This window comes from Ranitomeya variabilis, chromosome 6 (assembly GCF_051348905.1).
Source record: "Ranitomeya variabilis isolate aRanVar5 chromosome 6, aRanVar5.hap1, whole genome shotgun sequence".
In the NCBI taxonomy this organism is placed as follows: Eukaryota; Metazoa; Chordata; class Amphibia; order Anura; family Dendrobatidae; genus Ranitomeya; species Ranitomeya variabilis.
In genome coordinates this window covers 386,329,001-386,347,391 of record NC_135237.1, presented here as the reverse complement: position 1 = coordinate 386,347,391, position 18,391 = coordinate 386,329,001, and the positions used below count along the sequence as shown (strand labels likewise).

The 18,391-nt window shown below is 41.3% G+C and overlaps 1 protein-coding gene across 5 annotated transcripts in view; it reads right to left on the bottom strand.

The window, feature by feature from the left end:
* Nucleotides 1-18,391, bottom strand: part of NETO1 (neuropilin and tolloid like 1) — a 358,129-nt gene that overhangs the window by 285,769 nt on the left and 53,969 nt on the right. Inside the window, exon 5 of one of the 5 annotated variants that reach the window (XM_077270104.1) lies at nt 15,323-15,375. The exons of the other annotated variants lie outside the window; for them this stretch is intronic. Coding sequence (XP_077126219.1) covers nt 15,365-15,375 — 11 coding nt within the window. The 3' untranslated portion in view covers nt 15,323-15,364. Of the gene's footprint in view, nt 1-15,322; nt 15,376-18,391 lie in introns of those variants that run through there. 5 annotated transcript variants of the gene reach the window in all.

The window sequence follows — 18,391 nt, the reverse complement described above, 5'->3', positions numbered from 1 at the left end:
GAAGGAGGGTTTACAAACAGGGGGAGGAAGTAGAGGATGAAAGATATGGGTGGTGGAAAGGGTGCCAAGTCCCTGTTGGCGTTCTCCCCATTTCACAATTCATTGTGATGCTATCAGGAACTTAAAATTTATTGGGGAGTGGAAGAGGAGGCTATAAGGTGGGAGAAGACGCTATCAGGGACTTGTAATGAATTGGGAGGTGGCGGAGAATGCTCAGTACCTAAAAATGTCTTCTCCCGCCCCCAAATTCATTATGATGCTATTAAGGACTTATAATGAATGATGGCGGAGACAGGACAGGGACTAAGTCAATGTGCACACACTCAGGATTTTCAAGCGAAAATTGCGCTGCATATCCTAATGTGTTGGCAGGAAAAGCACTGCAAAAAATACATTTTTTGCCACGATTTTGACATGCATTTGCTGCATATTTTCCCTACTCATTAGTAATTGTGTATTACGCTGCAAGAATTGACATTATGCTGATTTTAATTGGATGCAAATCTGCAAGGAAAAAATAAGCAACGTGCGCATGAGACTTCAGGGATCTCTTTCACTTGCTTTTACTGTAAAACCTTGCATCATTTGTGTAACAAAAATGCAGCGTGTGCACATAGTCTTAAAAATAATTGGGGAGAGCCACAGACTGAATAATTTATATTTAGTGGGTGGAGATTATTGTTAATGGGAGGGCACAGTGCTGCTTATCACTTTATATTTTGATTGGTGGGTGGCTAATACTATAGTAATGGTGGAGTACATATCTGTATTCAGGGGGATATACATGCATGTATACAATATACAATATATATGACCTTGTTATTTTCAGGGCTGCAACAATCATCATGAAAAGACGAGTTGTGACTGGGAGATGTCAACAAGAAGGTCTGACCAAGTGGAGAAGAAGCACCAGAAATTGACTGTAATGAGATGAGCCGTTAGCGATAAGTTCCCGGATTATTCTGTATCTGTACTGTGTGACATGGAGAGATACTGTTATCTGTAAAATCCCTTAGGGTACCGTCACACATTGAAATTTTCATCGCTGCGACGGCACGATTCGTGACGTCGCAGCGTCGTATCATCATCGCTTCAGCGTCGTAGACTGCGGTCACACGTTGCAATCACGGCGCTGGAGAGATGCCGAAGTCCCCGGGTAACCAGGGTAAGCATCGGGTAACTAAGCGCAGGGCCGCGCTTAGTAACCCGATGTTTACCCTGGTTACCAGCGTAAACGTAAAAAAACAAACAGTACATACTCACCCGCCGGTGTCCTTCAGGTCCCTTGCCGTCTGCTTCCTGCTCTGAGTGCAGCCGTACAGTGAGAGCAGAGCGCAGCACCGCTGTGATCTGCTCTCACTTTCCGGCCGGCACTCAGAGCAGGAAGCAGACGGCAAGGGACCTGAAGGACACCGACGGGTGAGTATGTACGGTTTGTTTTTTTACGTTTACGCTTGTAACCAGGGTAAACATCGGGTTACTAAGCGCGGCCCTGCGCTTAGTTACCCGATGTTTACCCTGGTTACAAGCGAAGACATCGCTGGATCGCTGTCACACACAACGATCCAGCGATGTCAGCGGGTGATCAAGCGACGAAAGAAAGTTCCAAACGATCTGCTACGACGTACGATTCTCAGCAGGGTGTCTGATCGCAGTAGGCTGTCAGACACTGCGATATCGTAACGATATCGCTAGAACGTCACGAATCGTAACGTCGTAGCGATGGAAATTTCAATGTGTGACGGTACCCTTAGGCTGCATTCTCACATTTGAGTGATATGTCTCTGTGATGCCAGATTTTTTATATCGGACAGCATTCAGACTCGTAGAGTTTTATAGGTCCATTCACAACACAGTCCCTTAGTACATAGTGTACTCACTTATTATGTATAGCACAGTCCTTTAGTATATAGTGTCCTTACTTATTATATATAGCACAGTCCCTTAGTATATAATGTATTCACTTATTATGTATAGTACAGTCCCTTAGTATATATAGTGTACTCACTTATGATGTATAGTGCTATACTTAGTTACAATGTTTCTTTTTTATTATGTATAATACCATCCCTTATTACGTATCATCCTCTCTGGTTATATATGGTGTTGTCCCTTATTATGTAGCTTCTTCTGCTATTATGTACAGTGCTATTCCATTATTACATAGTATTATGTCTTGTTATATATAGGAATGACCCTTACACAGTGTATTCTTGTTATTTTTGCTATTCACAGCGCCCTCTTTTATTACATAATTCTCTCTAAAGTCCATCAGCTCCTCCATTAGAATAGAAGTTTTCCCATGCTCCATTAGTCACCATTGCATTATGTATCTAAGGCTGGAGTCACACTTAACGTATGAAAAATCGTTCCGAGTCTCCTTGCTGAGAGTCTCACAAGTGTTCTCCATATGGTCATCCGTGTGTAATGCGTTTGCAATTCGATGATGCGATTTTCTCGCACCAATGTATCCGTATGACATCTGTATAATGTGTATGGCTCTACATTTCTCACTGCTTTTCCCCATTGAATTTAATGGCTCAATGGGCTGAAATGAGGAAAATGTGTGAGTATTTATCTCAAGCTAGATGAATGGTCCATGTGGTGTCAGAGTTTTTCTCGCACCCATAGGCTTGCATTGGCGAGTCTCAGACGATATACACATACAATCGCAGCATGCTGCGATTTTACACGCATGTTGAATACGCCTGAGAAAAAATATTGAGATGTGAGCTGCCCCATAGAGTTACACTGGTCCGAGTGCTATGCAATGTTTTCTCGCATAGCACTCGTCCATATTTTATGGTAGTGTGACCCTGGCCTAACAGGAGAGGTCAATACATAATAAAGACAGGGCTCTATAAAATCCGATGTGTAAGGGACAGAGCTCTACATAACAAGAGACAGCACTGTGCAATAAGGGACAGCAATATATATAATAAAGGAGACTATGTAAGATACACACAGTATATATATATATATATATATATATATATATATATATATATATATATATATATATATATGTGTGTGTGTGTGTCACCAAAAAAGGAGGGGGGCCCAGACATGTTTTTTGCACAGGGGCCCCAAGCTGTCAGTGCCAACCCCAGATGTGTGGCACATAATTGTAATCCTATTACCCTTTCCCCAGTCCACATTGTGCCAATAGACAAAGGTTGTGGAATTGTTTTTAGATTTAGCTCAAGGTCAGAGATAAATTTAAAATAGATCCAACACCTATATTTTATGAAAGTAGATTAAATATACAGAATACATGTAGTTGCACTAACAGGCGCATGCTATTGAAACTTCAGGCCAAACTGATTGTGTAGCAATTTGGCAAACAAAATATTTTCCAGGAAGCCAAATAAAATGTTATAGCTAAATTATCCAGCACAGCAGAAGTGCAGTAAAATTTTATTTAATGCAGATGGGCTTCCATATACTGTATAAACGCAGTCTTTTTTCTACATCTACAAAGCACAAATATCTGTGTTTTAGAAAACTAATACTACAGAGAACGGGAAAGTTGCTGAGAGACCAGTCTGGTGATAAATCTATTTAATTACCTGCGTTTTGAGAGATTGACGGGCATTTAGGAACATGCAGAATGCTCACATTTGGTAAATGGTTGTTTCTCAAGCATAAATTACTTCTTTTATTTGAAATCACAGCAGCTTATACAAGGTATAAAAAGAAGTTTGATATAAACTATGGATTGTCATCTCATATTCCATGCACAAACACTAAACAAGAACATTAATTTAGTGTACACAGGACTGAATAGAAAACCACTGCTAGCTTATAAGAGTATATACTTTATTTCAAAATAATAACATGTTGACGAAGTTTTGACCACATGAGCTCAAAGCTATTAAGTCTTTGCCTCTATTGACACTGATGTTATACACTCACTGGCCACTTTATTAGGTACACCATGCTAGTAACAGGTTGGACCCCCTTTTGCCTTCAGAACTGCCTCAATTCTTCGTGGCATAGATTCAACAAGGTGCTGGAAGCATTCCTCAGAGATTTTGGTCCATATTGACATGATGGCATCACACAGTTGCCGCAGATTTGTCGGCTGCACATCCCAAAGATGCTCCATACAAGGCAGGATGGATCCATGCTTTCATGTTGTTTACGCCAAATTCTGACCCTACCATCTGAATGTCGCAGCAGAAATCGAGACTCATCAGACCAAGCAACGTTTTTCCAATCTTCTACTGTCCAATTTCGATGAGCTTGTACAAATTGTAGCCTCAGTTTCCTGTTCTTAGCTGAAAGGAGTGGTACCCGGTGTGGTCTTCTGCTGCTGTAGCCCATCTGCCTCAAAGTTCGATGCACTGTGCGTTCAGAGATGCTCTTAGGCCTACCTTGGTTGTAACGGGTGGCGATTTGAGTCACTGTTGCCTTTCTATCAGCTCGAACCAGTCTGCCCATTCTCCTCTGACCTCTGGCATCAACAAGGCATTTCCGCCCACAGAACTGCCGCTCTCTGGATTTTTTTTCTTTTTCGGGCCATTCTCAGTAAACCCTAGAGATGGTTGTGCGTGAAAATCCCAGTAGATCAGCAGTTTCTGAAATACTCAGACCAGCCCTTCTGGCACCAACAACCATGCCACGTTCAAAGGCACTCAAATCACCTTTCTTCCCCATACTGATGCTCGGTTTTAACTGCAGGAGATTGTCTTGACCATGTCTACATGCCTAAATGCACTGAGTTGCCGCCATGTGATTGGCTGATTAGAAATTAAGTGTTAACAAGAAGTTGGACAGGTGTACCTAATAAAGTGGCCAGTGAGTGTAGCTTGAATCATTTTACGCTTAACATATTTGAGAAATCCATTCTGTAATGGATCAAAGCACAGCTTGATGGGTCCATTTTGCCATAAATCCTTTTATATAGGAAACTAGCTGAAGAGCCCAGCGTTGCCTGGGCATAGTAAATATCTGTGGTTAGTTATAGCACCTCACTTCTCTTATTTTACCATCACCCCTCTCATTTAGCACCTCACTCCTCTTATTTCCCCCCTCACTCCTCTCATTTACCACTCACTCCTCTTATTCCCCCCTAACACTTGTCATTTTGACCTCACGTTATTTTCTGATCACTCCACTATTGTCCCTCACTCCTCTAATTTTGCACTCACACCTTTTCATTTTCACCTCACACCTCTCATTTTCACCTCACACCTCTCATTTTCTCCTCAGTATATACATGTTTGTCTTCTCCCTTATATATAGTATACACCTGTATGTCATCTCCTGTTTATAGTATATACCTGTATGTCATCTCCCCTGTAAATAGTATATACCTGCTGTATGTCATCTCCTCCTGTATATAGTATATACCTGTTTGTCATCTTCCTTATATATAGTATACACCTGTACGTCAACTCTTGTATAGTATATACCTGTAGGTCATTTCCCCTGTATATAGTATATACCTGTATTTCATCTCCCCTGTAAATAGAATATACCTGCTGTATGTCATCTCCTCCTGTATATTGTATATAACTATGTGTCATCTCCTCCGGTATATAGAATATACCTGTATGTCATCTCTTCTGTATATAGTATATACCTGTATGTCATCTCCTCCTATATATATATATATATATATATATATATATATATATATATATATATATATATAGTATATACCTGTATGTCATCTCCTGTATATAGTATATACCTGTATGTCATCTCTTCTGTATATAATATATACCTGTATGTAATCTCCTCCTATATATTTTATATACCTGTATGTCATCTCCTGTATAAAGTATATACCTGTATGTCATCTCCTGTATAAAGTATATACCTGTATGTCATCTCCCCTGTATATAGTATATACCTGCTGTATGTCATCTCCTCCTGTATATACCTATGTGTCATCTCCTCTTTTATATAGTATATACCTGTATGTCATCTCCTCCTGTATATAGTATATACCTGTGTGTCATCTCCTCCTGTATATAGTATATAACTGTATGTCATCTCCTCCTGTATATAGTACATACCTGTAAGTCATCTCCTCCTGTATATAGTATATACCTGTGTGTCATCTCCCCAGTATATAGTATGTACCTGTATGTCATCTCCTCCTGCATATAGTATATACCTGTATGTCCTCTCCTCCTGTATATAGTATATACCTGTATGTCATCTCCTCCTGTATATAGTATATACCTGTGTGTCATCTCCTCCTGTATATAGTATATACCTGTGTGTCATCTCCCCTGTATATAGTATATACCTGTGTGTCATCTCCTCCTGTATATAGTATACATCTGTGTGTCATCTCCTCCTGTGTTAGACCTCGTTCACACATTATTTGGTCAGTATTTTTACCTCAGTATTTGTAAGCTAAATTGGCAGCCTGACAAATCCCCAGCCAACAGGAAGCCCCCCCCTGGCAGTATATATTAGCTCATACATACACATAATAGACAGGTCATGTGACTGACAGCTGCCGTATTTCCTATATGGTACATTTGTTGCTCTTGTAGTTTGTCTGCTTATTAATCAGATTTTTATTTTTGAAGGATAATACCAGACTTGTGTGTTTTAGGGCGAGTTTCATGTGTCACGTTGTGTGTGTTGAGTTGCGTGTGGCGACATGCATGTAGCGACTTTTGTGAGATGAGTTTTGTGTGGCGACATGCGTGTAGCAACTTTTTGTGTGTCGAGTTGCATGTGACAGGTTAGTGTAGCAAGTTGTGTGCAGCAAGTTTTGCGCATGGTGAGTTTTGCGCGTGGTGTTCACCTCACAACATATCCTATGACGCTCTCGGGGTCCAGACGTGTGACTGTGCAAAATTTTGTGGCTGTAGCTGCGACGGTGCAGATGCCAATGCCGGACATACACACATCATACACACACACATATATTCAGCTTCATATATTAGATAGAAGAATATGGATGTCAAAATATATGAGATCATAGACTCTACTGTTAATGAAGGACTTTCTATGTGTCTAACTTTCTTTTATATCTCCCTGCTTAAAGGGAACCTGTCACCAGATTATTGCCACCAACCCTAAGAGCAGTATAATATAGAGACAGAGACTCTGATTCCAGTGTTGTGTCCCTTACTGGGATGTTTGCTGTAGTTTTGATATAATCACTAGTTTATAAGCAGGTGATTATCACCAAAGGACAAGTAACTTGCTTTCATGCAGTTCTCTATAATCATAAGCTCTGTAGAACCCTAACCCTCACCACTGATTGGCAGTTTCCTGCTTATGCACATTGTACATCAGTGGTGGACAGTGTTTAACAGAGCTCAGCATTCAGAGAATTGGAATCGTCAGCAGAACCAAAATGTTATCAAAAGTACAGCAAGTGGCCCAGTAAGTGACACATCACTTGAACTAGGGACTGTGTCCCTACATTATTATTATTATTATTATTATTATTATTTTGTCTATTTTAGAGCACGATTGATTCCATGGTGCTGTAAATGTGTTAATTACAAAATACAAATATATATTACAATGAACAAAATAACAGTAACAGATTGGTACAGAAAGGAGAGGAAACTGAAGTCATTGATCATAACCAAGCTAAGGTTAAGCTCATATAACAAATATAATGGGTTGGCAAAAATTGTTGTTTAGTTGCAAACTTTATTTCCTAAAGTATCAGCTCAAAGAACAAAATTATATTGTTGAGTAATTTAATTATAAAGGTTTCATTAGAATGTATAATTAATCTGAAGTCACATCACCACATCTGTTTATTCTTAAAAAGGATCTTTCACAATTTTTGATCTTATAACCTATACAGGATTGCATATAGTAGCAGGAATGTAGATAAAAATGTTTTACCAGTTTTTATTTTCTCCTCTCCCATTGTGTAGATATACTGTAGGGTGCCAAAATTAATGCCTTATGTGGTAAATTATTTACCATTCAACTGGGCATTTCATTTCTTGAAGCTTTTTGGGTGTGTACTTTCAACCCACTATGGTGTTCACATAGTTGAAGGAAATAAAATGCCCTGAATAATCCAAAGCGACTTACGGCTGTTATTGCTGCAAACGGAGGCTCCACAAAGTACTGACCTTAGGGTTGAATAGCTATGCACACTGAAGTTTTCAGTGATTTTGTCGTATTTGTTGTTTGCTTTACAAACACAAGAAAACACTATTTTCATAGTTGTAGGCATGTTCTTTGCATGAACTGATGCAAACCTTAAAAAAAACTAAAAATCCAGGTTGTTTTGATGTAGAAAAATGCGAAAAAAATGGCAAGGGGGTGAATACATTCGCAAGGCACTGTATTTTAGTCATCATCTTGTATTACACTATTTACTTACAATTGCTAATTTTGCCCTTTTATCTAGTTAATTCTTCTCTTTTCGTATAAGTTTATGACATCACATGATTAACCCCTTCACCCCCAAGGGTGGTTTGCACGTTAATGACCGGGCCAATTTTTACAATTCTGACCACTGTCCCTTTATGAGGTTATAACTCTGGAACGCTTCAACGGATCTTGGCGATTCTGACATTGTTTTCTCGTGACATATTGTACTTCATGATAGTGGTAAAATTTCTTTGATATTACCTGCGTTTATTTGCAGAAAAAATGGAAATTTGGCGAAAATTTTGAAAATTTTGCAATTTTCCAACTTTGAATTTTTATGCCCTTAAATCACAGAGATATGTCATGCAAAATACTTAATAAGTAACATTTCCCACATGCCTACTTTACATCAGCACAATTTTGGAACCAAAATTTTTTTTTGTTAGGGAGTTATAAGGGTTAAAAGTTGACCAGCAATTTCTCATTTTTACAACACCATTTTTTTTTAGGGACCACATCTCATTTGAAGTCATTTTGAGGGGTCTATATGATAGAAAATACCCATGTGTGACACCATTCTAAAAACTGCACCCCTCAAGGTGCTCAAAACCATATTCAAGAAGTTTATTAACCCTTCTGGTGCTTCACAGGAATTTTTGGAATGTTTAAATAAAAATGAACATTTAACTTTTTTTCACAAAAAATTTACTTCAGCTCCAATTTGTTTTATTTTACCAAGGGTAACAGGAGAAAATGGACCCCAAAATTTGTTGTACAATTTGTCCTGAGTACGCCGATACCCCATATGTGGGGGTAAACCACTGTTTGGGCGCATGACAGAGCTCGGAAGCGAAGGAGCGCCATTTGACTTTTCAATGCAAAATTGACTGGAATTGAGATGGGACGCCATGTTGCGTTTGGGGAGCCCCTGATGTGCCTAAACATTGAAACCCCCCACAAGTGATACCATTTTGGAAAGTAGACCCCATAAGGAACTTATCTAGAGGTGTGGTGAGCACTTTGACCCACCAAGTACTTCACAGAAGTTTATAATGCAGAACCGTAAAAATAAAAAATCATATTTTTCACAAAAATTATTTTTCGCCCCCAATTTTTTATTTTCCCAAGGGTAAGAGAAGAAATTGGACCCCAAAAGTTGTTGTACAATTTGTCCTGAGTACGCTGATACCCCATATGTGGCGATAAACCACTGTTTGGGCGCATGGGAGAGCTCGGAAGGGAAGTAGCACCGTTTGACTTTTCAATGCAAAATTGACTGGAATTGAGATGGGACGCCATGTTGCGTTTGGGGAGCCCCTGATGTGCCTAAACATTGAAACCCCCCACAAGTGACACCATTTTGGAAAGTAGACCCCCTAAGGAACTTATCTAGAGGTGTGGTGAGCACTTTGACCCACCAAGTACTTCACAGAAGTTTATAATGCAGAACCGTAAAAATAAAAAATCATATTTTTTCACAAAAATTATTTTTCGCCCCCAATTTTTTATTTTCCCAAGGGTAAGAGAAGAAATTGGACCCCAACAGTTGTTGCACAATTTGTCCTGAGTACGCTGATACCCCATATGTGGCGATAAACCACTGTTTGGGCGCATGGGAGAGCTCGGAAGGGAAGTAGCACCGTTTGACTTTTCAATGCAAAATTGACAGGAATTGAGATGGGACGCCATGTTGCGTTTGGAGAGCCACTGATGTGCCTAAACATTGAAACCCCCCACAAGTGACACCATTTTGGAAAGTAGACCCCCTAAGGAACTTATCTAGATGTGTTTTGAGCGCTTTGACCCACCAAGGGCTTCACAGAAGTTAATAATGCAGAGCCATAAAAATAAAACAAAAATTTTTTCCCACAAAAATTATTTTTTTAGCCCCCAGTTTTGTATTTTCCCGAGGGTAGCAGGAGAAATTGGACCCCAAAATCTGTTGTCCAAGTTGTCCTGAATGCGATGATATACCATATGTGGGGAGAACCACTGTTTGGGCGCATGGGAGGGCTCGGAAAGGAAGGAGCGCCATTTGGAATGCAGACTTAGATGGAATGGTCTGCAGGCGTCACATTGCGTTTGCAGAGCCCCTAATGTACCTAAACAGTAGAAACCCCCCACAAGTGACACCATGTTGGAAAGTAGACCCCCTAAGGAACTTATCTAGATGTGTGATGAGCGCTTTGACCCACCAAGGGCTTCACAGAAGTTTATAATGCAGAGCCGTAAAAATAAAACAAAAATTTTTTCCCACAAAAATTATTTTTCAGCCCCCAGTTTTGTATTTTCCCGAGGGTAACAAGAGAAATTGGACCCCAAAAGTTGTTGTCCAATTTGTCCTGAGTGCGCTGATACCCCATATGTGGGGGGAACCACCGTTTGGATGCATGGGAGGGCTCGGAAGGGAAGGAGCGCCATTTGGAATGCAGACTTAGATGGAATGGTCTGCAGGCGTCACATTGCGTTTGCAGAGCCCCTAATGTACCTAAACAGTAGAAGCCCCGCACAATTGACCCCATTTTGGAAACTAGACCCCCCAAGGAACTTATCTAGATGTGTTGTAAGAACTTTGAACCCCCAAGTGTTTCACTACAGTTTATAACGCAGAGCCGTGAAAATAAAAAATCCTTTTTTTTCCCACAAAAATTATTTTTTAGCCCCCAGTTTTGTATTTTCCTAGGGGTAACAGGAGAAATTGGACCCCAAAGGTTGTTGTTCTATTCGTCCTGAGTACGCTGATACCCCATATGTTGGGGTAAACCCCTGTTTGGGCACACGGGAGAGCTCGGAAGGGAAGGAGCACTGTTTTACTTTTTCAACGCAGAATTGGCTGGAATTGAGATCGGACGCCATGTCGCGTTTGGAGAGCCCCTGATGTGCCGAAACAGTGGAAACCCCCCAATTATAACTGAAACCCTAATCCAAACACACCCCTAACCCTAATCCCAACAGTAACCCTAACCACACCTCTAACCCTGACACACCCCTAACCCTAATCCCAACCCTATTCCCAACCGTAAATGTAATCTAAACCCTAACCGTAACTTTAGCTCCAACCCTAACCCTAACTTTAGCCCCAACCCTAACGGTAGCCTTAACCCAAGCCCTAGCCCTAACCCTAACCCTAATGGGAAAATGGAAATAAATACATTTTTTTTATTTTTCCCTAACTAAGGGGGTGATGAAGGGGGGTTTGATTTACTTTTATAGCGGGTTTTTTAGCGGATTTTTATGATTGGCAGCCGTCACACACTGAAAGACGCTTTTTATTGCAAAACATATTTTTTGCGTTACCACATTTTGAGAGCTATAAATTTTCCATATTTTGGTCCACAGAGTCATGTGAGGTCTTGTTTTTTGCGGGACGAGTTGACGTTTTTATTGGTAACATTTTTGGGCACGTCACATTTTTTGATCGCTTTTTATTCCAATTTTTGTGAGGCAGAATGACCAAAAACCAGCTATTCATGAATTTCTTTTGGGGGAGGCGTTTATACCGTTCCGCGTTTGGTAAAATTGATAAAGCAGTTTTATTCTTCGGGTCAGTACGATTACAGTGATATCTCATTTATATTATTTTTTTTATGTTTTGGCGCTTTTATACGATAAAAACTATTTTATGGAAAAAATAATTATTTTTGCATCGCTTTATTCTCAGGACTATAACTTTTTTTATTTTTCTGCTGATGATGCTGTATGGTGGCTCGTTATTTGCGGGACAAGATGACGCTTTCAGCGGTACCATGGTTATTTATATCTGTCTTTTTGATCGCGTGTTATTCCACTTTTTGTTCGGCGGTATGATAATAAAGCGTTGTTTTTTGCCTCGTTTTTTTTTTTTTTTTCTTACGGTGTTTACTGAAGGGGTTAACAAGTGGGCCAGTTTTATAGGTCGGGTCGTTACGGACGCGGCGATACTAAATATGTGTACTTTTATTGTTTTGTTTTTTTTATATTTAGGTAAAGAAATGTATTTATGGGAATAATATATTTTTTTTTTTTCATTATTTTGGAATATTTTTTTTTATTTTTTTTTACACATTTGGAAATTTTTTTTTTTACTTTTTTACTTTGCCCCAGGGGGGGACAATACAGATCGGTGATCTGCCAGTTTGCATAGCACTCTGACAGCTCACCGATCTGATTGAAGTGCAGGCTGCTTCACAGTGCCTGCTCTGAGCAGGCTTCTGTGAAGCCACCTCCCTCCCTGCAGGACCCGGATCCGCGGCCATCTTGGATCCGGGTCTGGAGCAGGCAGGGAGGGAGGTAAGACCCTCGCAGCAGCGCGATCACATCGCGTTGCTGCGGGGGGCTCAGGGAAGCCCGCAGGGAGCCCTCTCCCTGCGCGATGCTTCCCTGCATCGCCGGCACATCGCGATCATGTTTGATCGCGGTGTGCCGGGGGTTAATGTGCCGGGGGCGGTCCGTGACCGCTCCTGGCACATAGTGCCGGATGTCAGCTGCGATATGCAGCTGACACCCGGCCGCGATCGGCCGCGCTCCCCCCGTGAGCGCGGCCGATCGGCTATGACGTACTATCCCGTCAAGGGTCAGATAGGCCCAGGTCACCTCGACGGGATAGTACGTCAAAGGTCACAGAGGGGTTAAAAATAGACTAGATGAAACAGTCTAAGCTCCAGGTAGAGCCGTGGTCTATTTTCCCTTCATGAGTCAGCATTAGAACTACAATTTTACATCACTGCAAAGTCCCTGGCAGTCCAGCTCCATCTCCTCATCTCAACTCCTGATCCAGCTGCTCCGGTCCTCCTTCCTGCCAGGGACTTTGCAGTGAGACAGAACAGTAATTCTAATGATTACTCATGCAGGAAAAAGAGACTTCCTGTTTCTAGATAGCTCTTAGAAGGATTCAACCAGTTTGTTTTTATTCATGTGATGTCATACACCTAATAGAAAAGAGATTAATTGTGTGGAACGGAAAAAATGCAAGTATGAGTACACAATGCTAAATAATATGATTGCAAAATGCTTCTTCAAGAAATCACTTTCTGTGATTGCAGGCTGATGAAACGTGACAGCACACGGTGTGCACGCTGTCATGATTCCAGGGCATTGCTGATGAATGGACAATCACATGACTGCTTGCATGTTGCATACTTGTGGTCACGTGCCAACTAAATGTGTTCACCTTCTCCCATTTCCCTTCTATGGAAAGGAACTGAGTGCATTTAGTCAATGAGCATGAAGATCGCATACATGAAGTCATGCGATCGCTGGCTCACTTCAGCAATACTGCAGAATCGTGACAGTGTGTGTACATAAAGTCACTGCAGACTTTTGTCCAAAATCCTGGTAAACCCTACTGAGTATAACATTTAGAGGAAATCTGTCAGCAGGTTTTAGCTATATAATCTGAAGACATCATGAAATAGGGATTAAAACACTGAATTTAGCAATGTGTCACTTATTATTATTATTATTTATTATTATTATAGCTCCATTTGTTCCATGGCGCTTTACATGTGAGGAGGGGTATACATAATAGAAAAACAGGTACAATAATCTTAATCAATACAAGTCACAACTGGTACAGGAGGAGCGAGGACCCTGCCAGCGAAGGCTCACAATCTACAAGGGATGGGTGAGAATACAGTAGGTGAGGATAGAGCTGGTCGTGCAGCGGTTTGGTCGATCGGTGGTTACTGCAGGTTGTAGGCTTGTTAGAAGAGGTAGGTCTTCAGGCTCTTTTTGAAGGTTTCCACAGTAGGTGAGAGTCTGATATGTTGTGGTAGAGAGTTCCAGAGGAGGGGGGATGCACAGGAGAAATCTTGTATGCGATTGTGGGAAGAGGAGATAAGAGGGGAGTAGAGAAGGAGAGCATGAGAGGATCAGAGGTTGCGTGCAGGTAAGTACAAGGAGACAAGGTCACAGATGTATGGAGGAGACAGGTTGTGGCTTTGTATACCATGGTTGGGGTTTTGAACTGGAGTCTTTGGGTAATGGGGAGCCAATGAAGGGATTGACAGAGGGGAGAGGCTGGGGATTAGCAGGGGGACAGGTGGATTAGTCAGGCAGCTGAGTTTAGAAAAGATTGGAGGGGTGCGAGAGTGTTAGAGGGGAGGCCACAGAGCAGGAGGTTGCAGTATTCAAGGTGAGAGATGATGAGGGCATGGACTAGGGTTTTTGCAGATTCTAGGTTGAGGAATGTAGAGATCCAGGAGCTGTTTTTGCGTTGAAGTAGGCAGGAAGTGGAAAGGGCTTGGATATGTGGTTTGGCGAGATCAGGGTCAAGGATTACACCGAGGCAGCGAGCTTGTGGGACTTGGGAGAGTGAGCAGCCATTTACTGTAATGGATAGGTTTGTTGGGAGAGTCAAGTGAGATGGGGAAAGATGAATCCTGTTTTGTCCATGTTACATTTTAGAAATCTAGCAGAGAAGGATGAAATAGCGGACAGATATTGTGGGATTTTGGTTAGTGGGGAGATGATATCTGGTCCGAGTACAGTTATTTACTTATAATGAAGGTTTTATCACTAGGACCTTATCACTGCTCAGACTACAGCAACTACATCAGCATGTGAGCCCTGCTCTGACTTCGCCCCCTTCTGTGATAATCAGCTCACTGTCTATACACAATGTGCATACAGAGCCTGGTGTGGGTGGGGTTATCTCTTGGAGTTCTGCTGCATGCTGCAGCTAACAACTCTGACTGTTAGAACTGCAGCACTGGGTAAACTACGTGACACATCATTGGAATCAGGGTCTCTTTTTCTACATCATGGTGCTCTCAGATGACTTTTCAAAAACCTGGTGATAGATTCCCTTTAATGATAAGATTGGGACTGATGACGTGAAAAATGTCCATATTGTGGTAGAATCATTGAGTCATCAACTAGGTTCAAAAAGGAAACACTGAAGTGAAGTAATTCTCCTAGTGATCATGGCATCATCATTTATAAGATTAGTAATTATACCATAGAAAATTATCAGCAAGCTGGCATTAGAAAACAGAAACCTTCTCAAACAACTGTAAGAGCAATTTACCTGAAGTAAGAAAAAGCTGGTGGTCAGACAGTAGATGCACATTTATCTTTCTTCTGCTAGACAGAAACAGATTTCGAAGCTACATTATACTTTGCAGTCATTTTAATTCCTTTGTCTGAGATTTTTTTGTAAAAAAAAAAAGATCTCTACATCTATTCATCACAGTTCACACGCGTCTTTTCTTCTAGCCTTTAATACAAGACATAATGCTACAGCTATTGTCCTATGCCACAAACCTAGCACATTATATTTCTAGTGACATTGCATATTTTTATATACAATATGCAACATTGTATTTATTTCCAGCATTTCACTTTCTGAATCAAACAGAATGTTACAAGGTTGATCGAAGAAATCAATCCATTCCACACTAAAATTCCATCCAACTTGTGATAAACATCCAAGCTCAAGTTAATTATTACTCTAAAACCAATTATACAATAGAAGCAAGTTTCATGGACTCAGCTGCATGTCTTTCACACAGATATGCTGCCAATATTATTTCCTAGAATGGATTTATTTTTCCAGATAAGAGATTTCCCAGAATCGTAGCACAAATAATAAATGTAACTATTCAATGTCTATATATATCTATATATATAGATATATATATACAGTTGTGTGAAAAGTGTTTGCCCCTTCCTGATTTCCTATTCTTTTGCATGCTTGTTACACTTAAATATCTCAGATCACCAAACAGATTTAAATATTAGACAACGATAACACAAGAAACCACAAAACACAATTTTTAAATGAAGGTCTTTATTATTAAGGGAACAAGAAATCCAAATCTACAGGGTCCTGTGTGAAAAAATGAAGCTAATAACTGTTTGGGCCACCCTTAGCAGCAAAAACTGCAATCAAGCATTTGCAATAACTGGCAATAAGTCTTTTACAATGATCTGGAGGATTTTGGCTCTTTCTTTTCCAAATCATAGTAATTCAGCCACATTGGAAGGTTTCTGAGAATGAACCACCGTTTTTAAGGTCATGCCACAGCATCTCAATCAGATTATGGTCAGGACTTTGACTGGGCTACTCCAGAGTCTTATTTTTTTCTTCTTAGGCCATTCAGAGGTGGACTTGGTGTGTTTTGGATCATTGTACTGCTGCATAACTCATGTGTGCTTCAGCTTGAGAACACAAACAGATGGCCGGACATTCTCCTTCAGGATTCATGGTTTCATTTGCCACAAGAAGTCTTCCCGGTCCTGAAACAGCCAAACAGCCCCATACCATTACACTACCACCACCATATTTTACTGTTGGTATGATGTTCCTTTTTGAAATACTGTGATACTTTTCCACCAGATTTAATGGGACATACACCTTCCAAAAAGTTCAACTTTTGTCTCGTTAGTCCATAGAGTATTCTCCCAAAAGTCTTAAGGATCATCAAAATGTTTTCTGGAAAAATCTGAGTCAAGCCTTTATGTTCTTATTGCTCAGCAGTGGTTTTCATCTTGGAACTCGCCCAGTCTCTTACGGTGGAGTCATCAACACTGAACTTAACTAAAGCAAGTGAGGCCTGCAGTTTTTTGGATGTTGTTGTGGGGTCTTTTGTGACCTCTTGTATTATTATTATTATTTTATTATACATTTTTATAGCGCCATTTATTCCATGGCGCTTTACATGTGAATACAGGGCAAATATAGACAAATACATTAAACATGAGCAAAAAACAAGGCACACAGGTACATAAGGAGGGAGGACCCTGCCCGCGAGGGCTCACAGTCTGCAGGGGATGGGTGAGGATACACTAGGAGAGGGTAGGGCTGGTTGTGCGGTGGTTCAGTAGGTTGAGGATCACTGCAGGCTATAGGCTTGTCAGAAGAGGTGAGTCTTCAGGTTCTTTTTGAAGGTTTCTATGTTAGGTGAGAGTCTGATGTGTTGGGGTAGAGAGTTTCAGAGTATGGGGGAAGCAAGGGAGAAGTCTTAGATGCAGTTGTGGGAAGAAGAGATGAGAGCGGAGGTCTTGAGAGGATAGGAGGTTGCGTGTAGGTAGGTACCGGGAGACCATGTCACAGATGTATGAGGAGATAGGTGGTGGATGGCTTTGTATGTCATTGTGAGGGTTTTGAACTGGAGTCTCTGGGCGATAGGAAGCCAGTGAAGGGCTTGGCATAGAGGAGAGGCTAGGGAATAGTGGGGAGACAGGTAGATTAGTCAGGCAGCAGAGTGTAGGATGGATTGGAGTAGTGCTAGAGTGCTAGAGGGGAGTCCAGAGAGTAGGAGATTGCAGTAGTCAGGGCAGGAGATGATAAGGGCATGCACTAGTGTTTTTGTGGTGTCACAGTCAAGGAATGCGCAGATCTGGGAAAAAATTTAGAGTTTAAGACAGCAAGAGGAGGCAAGGGCTTGGATATGTGGCTTGAAAGAGAGGGCAGAGTCGAGGATCACCCTGAGGCACTGGGCATGTGGGACTGGGGAAAGTGAGCAGCCATTGACATTGATGGATAGGCCTGGTGGAGGGGTAGAGTCAGATGGGGGAAAGATGATGAATTCTGTTTTGTCCATGTTTAGTTTTAGAAAGTGAGCAGATAAGAAGGCTGAAATAGCAGACAGGCAGTGCGAGATTTTGGTAAGTAAGGAGGTGAGGTCAGGTCTGGATAGGTAGATCTGCGTGTCATCAGTGTAGAGATGGTACTGCATACAGTGTGATTCTGTGAGCTGTCCAAGGTGGAAGGTGTAGATGGAGAAGAGTAGGGGTCCTAGAACAGAGCCCTGAGGAACACCAACTGACAAGGGGCGAAGTGAGGAGGAGGTCATGGGGAGGGAGACACTGAAAGTTCGGTCTGTCAGATATGACGAGATCCAGTATAGGGCCAAGTATTTGATGCCAAGAGATGAGAGGTTCTGTAGAAGAAGGGTGTGTGGTCCACAGTGTTGAAGGCAGAAGACAGGTCCAGGAGAAGGAGGACAGAGTAGTGTCACTTGCTCCTAGCAGTTAGTAGGTCATTGGTGACTTTAGTTAGGGCAGTTTCAGTTGAGTGATGGGGTCGGAAGCCAGATTGTAACTGACCAAAGAGGGAGCAGGAGGAAAGGTGGGAGGACAGTTCAAGATGGAC